We start from the raw sequence: 9,907 nt of genomic DNA on the forward strand, positions 1-9,907 counted from the left end.
TATGACTGGATTTGAATTAAGCTAACTTGAGCTCAACTCAGATGAGCCCGAAAAGAGTCAGCCGTAGCTTGAGCTCGAGTTACTCACCAGATTTTTTAATTAAAAATTTTGATATAAAACGACGTCGTTTTGACCAATATGTATTAAAACGACGTCGTTTTAATACTGAAAAACAAACCGAACCGAATTCGAACTGTGTTCGAGCTTGACTTTCATGAGCTCGACAAGCTCGAGCTTAACTATATGTGAGCTGAGTCGAGCTCGAGCTCGGCTCGGCTCGGTTTGAATCCAACCCTAATTTGACATATGGAAAGTAGCCTTTTAACCCACAAGATGGGGCAAATTTTCCCAACTCTATACTACCCAAACCACAAATTTTGCAATCAATCAATTCATATATTCTTCTTGTGGGTTACAAAAACAGCCATTTTCAAGGTGAAAAATACCATATCCAGCAAGCACCAACCACCTCTTTGGACCTAAAACAACGTGAATTGAATCGACTCCAACTGACTCGACTTTGGTTTTCAAGCAACAGATTGAATGGCTCTTTCGAAGTTCTCTTCTGCGGAAGATGCACGCTTAACAAGCATGTGGTGTGGATGTGAAAGTTTCAACTGGCTGCAATTCAATCAATTCAGGCAGATATTAACACTAAATAAAGGGAATTCAGAATTCAGCAATTCTTTGGATTCTATTCATCTAGAGAAATATAGGGAAATCGGAGGAAGACGAATAGAGGAAAGGATTATATTAGGAACCATTTCTACTTATCAAAAATAGCAGTATACTACCCATACAACAGTTTGGGTTGTAAGAGAAAAAATAGATAAAAGTGGGACCAGTGAATTCATGTTGCATATCCAAAAAACTGATATAAAAAGGGGAAGAGAAATGAGGATATGAAGGCACAGCTTACTTGAGGTACCGTGACGATGATTTACCAAGGTGAAGGCTGCATACAATCAGATTGGCTAAAGTTTCTGGATCTTTTGCATCCTGTATTGATTAGAAAACAAATCTTTCGTTAATATAATGTTTCAAACACCCTGAGCCTATTTATAGAAAATACATAATGACAAGTGCCAGGACTGAAATATTTTGTGCCATCATTGAACCATGATGCATTTGATGTGGAAATTGAGAGATCAAGAAACTAAAAAGAGAAACCATAATATACCAAATTGCTATCATGTGTCAAACTAGCAATATTCAATAGAACTAATTTTTTTTTTTTTTAAATTTTCTTTCCATACAGATCACAATTTACTGAAATTACTAGATAACATGGGCATGTACACATAATGTTGTCCTATATACATAGAGTAACCTTAACAATTTTTGAATTATGTCCAGAAAGTTAGAAACAAACATGCATCTCACACCAGGAGTTAAAATTTTCTTACAAACTACAAATTCTTACCTTGTTGAGCGCTTCAAGCAACAGTGTTTCAGCTTCATCAAAGTTCCCCATATGCATGCAGCAAACAGCCTTTCCATTCAAGATCAACCCTGTCATTGGGTACTTTTCAGAAAAATCTTGAAAGATGAGATATGCTTCCTGTATCTTGGAACCACCCTAACAAACAGAACAATGTTTAGAAAAATCAAGCAATATTCACTTGCCAGAATAAGCTAGAGAACATGCACTCACCACTGACAAATTCAACCATGCATTTGCAAGTTGAGTAAGTGTGTGATCCTCATCACTCTGCTGCATGACCCGCAGCTGTTTCTCTGCATAATCAGACCTGTGCATCTTAAGGAATATTTGGACATTCAATGCATGTCTGCAAAAGAAAAATAGACTAAAGCCTCAGGAAATAGACAGAGAAGCATCAATCCAAATAGAAAGGAGAAGAAAACTGTCGGAGATCATCCATTATGACTAATGAAGGTTGTGGGTAATGCATCAGCAGCCAACACAGTGATTTGGTTTGATAGAACCATATGGGATTTTAAATAATGTAATAACATAAAACACGAGTAAGGAGGGCCACAAGCAGGCAGTGGAAGCTATATAAACATGTGAAATTAATACCACAGTAAGTTGAGGATAATAATTGCACAAACTTAACAGACATACATAAGTAAGGCAGGCAGTACGAATAGCAATAGAGCATATCAAGAAAAAATACATTTGATCACATCAATGTCCCAGCATTCAGCAGAGGCTTTTACTGGGTTTCACTAGTTTGAAAACAAGTTATACAAGCTAGGACCTTCAAGCATCACATAGAAGCTTCAATGTGGTATATTCACTGAATTTGACCACTCATCCAAGTAGATTCCAGGCAAAAACAAAAAAAAAAAATTGAAATAAAAGGAATAAGGAAGACTACAAATGGCATGGATAAATCATAAGGAATCTAGTCCCAACAAAATTTAAGCTAGTTGCTATGTGAAACTCTTCGCATAACGCTACTGACATATGTCAAAAGTTTCATGACCTCATTGTTAATTTTATTATCTATTAATTTTTTTCATTAACACTTTGTGTTGTTAGAAATCATTAATGACCAGTGTTGTCAAACAAATATGAAAATTAAAAAAAAAAAAGTCTTTTACTGAATACTTCTCCAACAATAAAAAAACACCAGGAAGGATCAAATTGCAAGTATAGTAGTTCAATATGCTACAAACTCACAGCTCCATAGTCCCTCCAGCATTTGTGTGTTTGAGAGCCTCATTATAATCTTCCTCATGCATGAATACGACCCCAGCAATCAATCGCAAAGTACAGTTGTTTCCAATGGCTGGATCTGCCAACCACTCCTTTAAACTTGAAATGGTTAATTCCTGAAAAGCACAACAGAAAGACTTTGATTTGATCCAGAACCATCTATGTCCTTGAGACACATAGTATGCACAGCAGCAATATTTATTCTATTTCGTTTTATTTCAATAAACTGAACTCAAAATTGTTCACAAACCTCGGAATTCACTTTATGCATAAAATACAGCTCCACTAGAACAAAGATCAAGCATTACAGCAACCATAGTCCTATTCGATTTATTTGCAACTCTATTCTATCTTTGAAAAAACACTGAAAATCCTTAGAAAAGATGTTTAAGTCAAACGTTGTCACAAATAACTCTAAAATCTAATGCAAGAAAAAAATAACTTTTATCATTTCAGCAAGACCATATCCTCATTACCACTGAAAATTTGAAACTGTTTCTAAACTTTTGAAACCTCTACCCAGATCACAAAATCCAATTCTTTGTTTTCAAAGCCGAAAATGTTCAAAACATGCATTTATTAAGTGTTCAGTCTGCAAATTTCCCATACAACTCAATCACACAATTCAAAAAATTAGCATAAAATTTAAAAATAAAATAAAAAGTTATTTCATTTCCTAAAACTCCATCTAAACCATATCCAAGAACTCTAAATTATTTAATAATTTTTTAAAACTGCTCCCAGATCACGAGATAAACGCCTCTTAATTTCTATATCAAAAGCGTACAATTTCACAAATCAAATCGCCTAAGCCAACAATTTCACAAATCAAACTTTAAAATATTAAAAAAAATATATAGATCTTGAACAAAAAACCTTGTTTTCAGGATTTGCGAGATAGAGAGCAAGCAACTTCACAGCCTGGAGAGGCGTAGCAGCGGAGTCATCGATCTCATTGATCACAAGCTGAAATTACAAAATTCAGTAAAAGAACAACAAGAAGCCTTAACCTAAAAACAAAATTTATTTAAAAAAAAAAAAAGAATGTGACCTGGTAGCTGCCTAGAGCAATGTAAGAGCGATAGACGAGGCAGTCGCGCTCCACGGCATCGTCTTGGGGAAGGTTAGGGATATCGCTGTTGTTGATGGCGGACTGATAGGCGCCCAAGTAGAAGTGGTTACGAAGATTGAACAAGTGATCGGGTGCCGCCATTGACTTCAGATCTGTATAATGTTCGACTCGTTCGTTTCCCTCCTCCTCAGAGATATCAGATCTTCTTGTTTCAAGTGATGCCCGTTCGGTCGTTCTTTTCAAGTTACCGGTCTGGGCTTTTTGGTCGGGCTTATGACAGTTTGGATTTTTGGCCCAAATAATTATTATACAGCCCATTTGTCATGGCTTGTTTTAGCATATGCATGAAAAATACATTAAATTCTCAAGAGAAATGCCTATCTCTAGGTGGTTGGATTAGAAATTGGTGACAAATAGGTCATGCTAAAATCTATTTTAGCTATTAAACTATGTTAGCGTGAGGTTGAACCAAATAAATCGTATCAAATTACGATTTAATTATTGAATTAGATCAGTTTGACTATTATGTTAATATTAACATAATTTCAACTCACAACAATACGAAACTATTAGATAAGTGATCTATTCATAACTTAACTAAAAAATATGAGTAGGAGTGTCCTTTTCCAGAAATAAAGACAAGAGTATAACTTGGCAATATTGATTTGTATCAAATAAGTTTTGATAATCATGTGGATGATCGGAAACTACAACTCGTAGCGACTTTAAAAGTGTATAATCAAGATTGATTTATTAGGGTGTTTTTGAAGAATTTTGAATTAGGGTTATAAAACTAAATGAATATTATTAATTGAATGTTATACAATTTATAGTATTATAAGACAGTCTGAATATAAATTTGAATTTTATTATGAATAGGAATCTGAATCTTATAAGGATTCCTAATCTTATGAAATATACAAAAATAATTTACATATAAAATATTAAAATAAATATTTTATGTAACACTCTCCAACAATTATAGCAGTAGCTCAAAGAGCTACAATTGATGACACAGGAAGATAAAATGTTCATGAGATAGTCATTTGGTAAATATATCAACAAGTTGAGATATGGTAGGAACATGTTGAAGTTGAATAGTCTCACGAGCAACCAACTTACAAATGAAATGCAGATTAGTGTCAATATATTAAGTGCAAACATGAAACATGAGATTGATAGTCATGCGTAGAGCGGACAGACTGTCATACAACATAAATGGAGATGAATGCAGTGGAATACTGAGCTTTTGTAAAAGATAACAAAACTACCGAATATCAGCAATCACATGTGGGAGGACACAATACTTAGACTTGGCACTAAAATGAGACACAGTAACCTATTTCTTTGAAGTCCACCATACAACGTTGTGTCCATGAAAAACATAACCACTAGTGATGGAGCAGCATGTGGAAACATCAACAATCCAATCAACATCAGTGTAGGCAATAAGATGAGGACTAGAGTCATGATGAAAAGTGAGACCATGAAATAGAGATCTCTTAATATACCAAAAAATACACTTAACTACATGCATGTCTTTGTGAGTAGGTACTAGCAGTCAATGAGCTATTTGATTAACAACAAAGGCGATATCAAGCCGAGTGAGAGCAAAATACTATAGGCCACTAACCATACTACAATAGAGTGTAGTGTTGTAGCACATGAAACACACGAGCAAAGTTGGAATCAACTGTAATATCTCTAGTTCAATAGCCCGATCCACTGTCAAGATATTGTCTACTTTGGACATACAATTCATCATAGTTTTGCTTCTAGGTTTTGTAACTTGAAATACATCTTGACAGTTTGAGCTCTTAAACTATTTAACCAATTAAATCTTCTCATCTCTAACCGATGTGGGATACACAGACAGATTCAATATCTCTCTCATACTTTGTTGATACGAGATTTGCTTAAAGATGTCACATATACCCCTTTATGAGATCTAACGTCCTTGTTAAGATTTATCCCACCATCATTCAAAAGGACATGCAAAACCGCTCTAATATCATATGTAACATATCTGGTTCAATAGTCTGACTCATTATCAAGATATTGTTTACTTTAGATATACAGTCTATTATAATTTTACTTTTGGGTTTTGCAACCCAAAATGTATTTTTCACAGTTTGAGGACCTTACAAACTATTTAACCAATCAAGTATTTTTATCTTTTACTAATATGAAATGTACATACAAACCCAATATCTCTATTGTACTTTGTTGATATGAGATTTTTTTAAAAGTGTCACATTAAAAAAGCAAATCCACTATGTAGGACTACTGAGATAGATGCAAAGTGGTGAAATAATAAACAACCTCTATACCAAAGAAAGAACCAAGGGTACCCAAGTCCTTGTAAGCAAAGGTAAAACATAGTTATAAACATAATTTATAACAACTGATGCATCAAAGCTAGTAATAACTAAATCATCCACATAAATAAGTTGAATCACCACTAATGTGGAGGTATGATGAATGAATAGAAAGAGATCATACCAACTGTTGACAAACCTATAATTGAGTAAAAAGTAATATAATCAATGACACCATGCTTGAGGTGCCTATTGAAGGCTATAAATGGCCTTAATAAGATGATAAATATGAGATAGTCAATTGGGGTCTATGAACCTGAGAAAGTGCTTCATAAACACTTCTTTAATGAGATACCCTTGAAGAAATGCATTCTTGACATTAAGTTGGTGTAGCGGCCAGTCATACATGGTGGCAAGAGTAATAGTTATTGGTTTGAAAATGTAACCAAATGTATCAGTAAAATCCACACTTGCCTATTGGTGAGAACTTTTAACAACTAGACAAACCTTATACTCAGTAGACCCATTCGTACGACGTTTGACCTTGTAAACCTAGTGACAACCAACCAAATTTTACTAAAGAGATGGTTGAACAAGAACCTAAGTGTTGTTCTGCATAAGAGCGTCATATTCTTCATTTATCATCTGACGTTAATGAGGAAATAACTGAGCATGTTTCAAGGCAGTCGACTCATGGAATACCAAATCAGTAGCTTCAATAATAAAAGCTTGAGGAAGCACATAAGGAGAGGATGCCATGATCTCATCGATGCTCTAAAACTTGGGCTAGATTGGAGGTGTCTCAAATTGATTAGACGAGATGGTCTCAACAAAGGCTAATGCAATTGAAGGTGAAATAAAAGAACTAGCGGAAATGGAAAATGGTGGAAAGCTACTATCAGACTACATAAGACTAGATGACATTGCAAGAGCACTAATTTTTCTATAGAATAGACCAAAATATTAGTATTTTTCCATTGAAGGTGTTGAACAAACAAAATTATGGTTATTTATTTTATTTTGTTTGGAAGTGATACAGTTTGTTTGGTAACTTTAACAAGAAACAGTGAATACTGATTTTGGTTAAAAATCATAATGGAAACCATGACTATGGAAGTTTTACTACAAAATGGGTGATTCCATGCAACCTCGACTATGCAAGGTCCGGTGCATGGTGCACCTTGATATGTGTAGTAGCCACCTAGGCAAGCCATTATAACCAATTGATAACAACCAACTTCTCTATCATTGAAAATGCCTAAAGGGAGAGATAAATGAGAAGTAAAGGATAAAAAACAAAGAAAAAAGATGAAAAAATTGTAAAGAGCTAAAAAGAAAGAGAAAGAAAATAAGGAAACTTTAATATAAAGGTAATACAACAATTGCATTCTCCGTATCGTGTGAAACCAAGTTAGATTTTAGGTAAAAAAATGTAATTTATATATTTAAATAATGAAAAAATATTTTACAATGAAAATTGAGAAAATGTATTTTATTTAATTTGCATAGAAATTATTTTTAATCCTATTAATTTTTCTATTTTTGAGTTTTTTAGAAAAAAAAAGGTCTTTTTGTTGTTCATATTTAAGAGATATTAATTAAAATCGACAAAAATTTTTGCATAAACTTTTTTAGGCAAACGTATAGCGGTTTTATCTTTATAGGCAAATTTACTTTTAATTTTAAAAATACCCTCTCTCGACTTATTACGTTACTATTAACGATTTATGTTATGTTTGACTGTCTAAAATTTTCTTAACTGATTTGATAATTTCTTATTTAATTTGAACTATCACTAATTCACATTTTAAGGATTAAAAACACATTTAAAAATTGATAAATTTTTGTTTAGGTTTCAAATATAGATAGTAACAAAAAAATAACATAGATGGAGAGAATGATAAATGCGAACCGACGCTGTATCATAGTGCGTATGGGGCTTAAAAGGTGCGTAAAGTGCGTAGAATACATAAAGAGTACAGGGTGCGAGGTGTGTAAAACTCATTTTAAAATTTAACACATGGGGGTACGAAGAGGGTGCGCACTCTCATCGCACCTCTTTATATATATTATAATATTATATATTATATATTTATATATTACAGAGGTGCGATGAGGGTGTGCACTCTCTTTGCACCCTATATATATATATATATATATATATTTTAAAATGAGTTTTACGCACCTTGTACCCTTTACACACTCTACACACCTTGTACGCACCTTATATGCATCCTGTACGTGTAACACCCCAGGTCCAATAGCCCGGCCCACTGTTAAGATATTGTCCACTTTGGACACACAGTCCATCATGGGTTTGCTTCTGGGCTTTGCAACCCAAAACGCGTCTTAACAATTAAGGAGCTCACAGGCTATTTAACCAATTCAATTCTCCCACCACTAACCAATGTGAGATCCATAGACAGAGCACACACAGACCCAGCATCTCTCCCGTGCTTTGTCGATGTGGGATTCGCCTAAGGGTATCACATACACCCCCCCTTACGGGACTCAGCGTCCTCGCTGAGGTTTGCCCCACCATCATTCAAGAGGACACGCGGAGTTGCTCTGATACCATTTGTAACACCCCAGGTCCAATAGCCCGACCCACTGTTAAGATATTATCCACTTTGGACACACAGTCCATCATGGGTTTGCTTCTGGGCTTTGCAACCCAAAACGCGTCTTAACAATTAAGGAGCTCACAGGCTATTTAACCAATTCAATTCTCCCACCACTAACCAATGTGAGATCCATAGACAGAGCACACACAGACCCAGCATCTCTCCCGTGCTTTGTCGATGTGGGATTCGCCTAAGGGTATCACAGTGCTTTGTCTATGGATCCCACATTGGTTAGTGGTGGGAGAATTGAATTGGTTAAATAGCCTGTGAGCTCCTTAATTGTTAAGACGCGTTTTGGGTTGCAAAGCCCAGAAGCAAACCCATGATGGACTGTGTGTCCAAAGTGGACAATATCTTAACAGTGGGCCGGGCTATTGGACCTGGGGTGTTACAAATGGTATCAGAGCAACTCCGCGTGTCCTCTTGAATGATGGTGGGGCAAACCTCAGCGAGGACGCTGAGTCCCGTAAGGGGGGGTGTATGTGATACCCTTAGGCGAATCCCACATCGACAAAGCACGGGAGAGATGCTGGGTCTGTGTGTGCTTTGTCTATGGATCTCACATTGGTTAGTGGTGGGAGAATTGAATTGGTTAAATAGCCTGTGAGCTCCTTAATTGTTAAGACGCGTTTTGGGTTGCAAAGCCCAGAAGCAAACCCATGATGGACTGTGTGTCCAAAGTGGACAATATCTTAACAGTGGGCCGGGCTATTGGACCTGGGGTGTTACAAATGGTATCAGAGCAACTCCGCGTGTCCTCTTGAACGATGGTGGGGCAAACCTCAGCGAGGACGCTGAGTCCCGTAAGGGGGGGTGTATGTGATACCCTTAGGCGAATCCCACATCGACAAAGCACGGGAGAGATGCTGGGTCTGTGTGTGCTTTGTCTATGGATCCCACATTGGTTAGTGGTGGGAGAATTGAATTGGTTAAATAGCCTGTGAGCTCCTTAATTGTTAAGACGCGTTTTGGGTTGCAAAGCCCAGAAGCAAACCCATGATGGACTGTGTGTCCAAAGTGGACAATATCTTAACAGTGGGTCGGGCTATTGGACCTGGGGTGTTACAGTACTTACCCTACATACACCCTGTACGCACATTGTATACACCCTATGCACCTTTTACGCCCCATATGCACTGTGATACAGTGTCGGTTCGCACTTATCATTCTTCTCATCTATGCTATTTTTTCGTTACTATCTGTATTTGAA

The 9,907-nt window shown here is 36.0% G+C and overlaps 1 protein-coding gene across 1 annotated transcript; it reads right to left on the minus strand.

Moving 5' to 3' along the window:
- Positions 1-375: 375 nt before the first annotated feature.
- Positions 376-3,970, minus strand: LOC123227064 (coatomer subunit epsilon-1). The gene is made up of 7 exons (XM_044651692.1): positions 3,735-3,970; positions 3,560-3,649; positions 2,648-2,799; positions 1,655-1,790; positions 1,424-1,579; positions 920-999; positions 376-621 (listed from the first exon to the last, which is right to left on the minus strand). The coding sequence occupies exons 1-7, from the start codon at positions 3,894-3,896 to the stop codon at positions 528-530; spliced, it is 870 nt and encodes a 289-aa protein (XP_044507627.1). The 5' UTR covers positions 3,897-3,970; the 3' UTR covers positions 376-527.
- Between the last annotated feature and the right edge of the window lie 5,937 nt (positions 3,971-9,907).

This window comes from Mangifera indica, chromosome 10, assembly GCF_011075055.1.
Source record: "Mangifera indica cultivar Alphonso chromosome 10, CATAS_Mindica_2.1, whole genome shotgun sequence".
Taxonomy (NCBI): Eukaryota; Viridiplantae; Streptophyta; class Magnoliopsida; order Sapindales; family Anacardiaceae; genus Mangifera; species Mangifera indica.

Coding starts and splice junctions, on each gene's coding strand:
- LOC123227064 (XM_044651692.1), bottom strand. CDS start 3,896: ATGGCGGCACCCGATCACTTGTTCAATCTTCGTAACCACTTCTACTTG. Junction 3,650..3,734: donor TTGCTCTAGGCAGCTACCAG/GTCACATTCTTT, acceptor TTGTAATTTCAG/CTTGTGATCAATGAGATCGA. Junction 622..919: donor TCATCGTCACGGTACCTCAA/GTAAGCTGTGCC, acceptor ATTGAATTGCAG/CCAGTTGAAACTTTCACATC.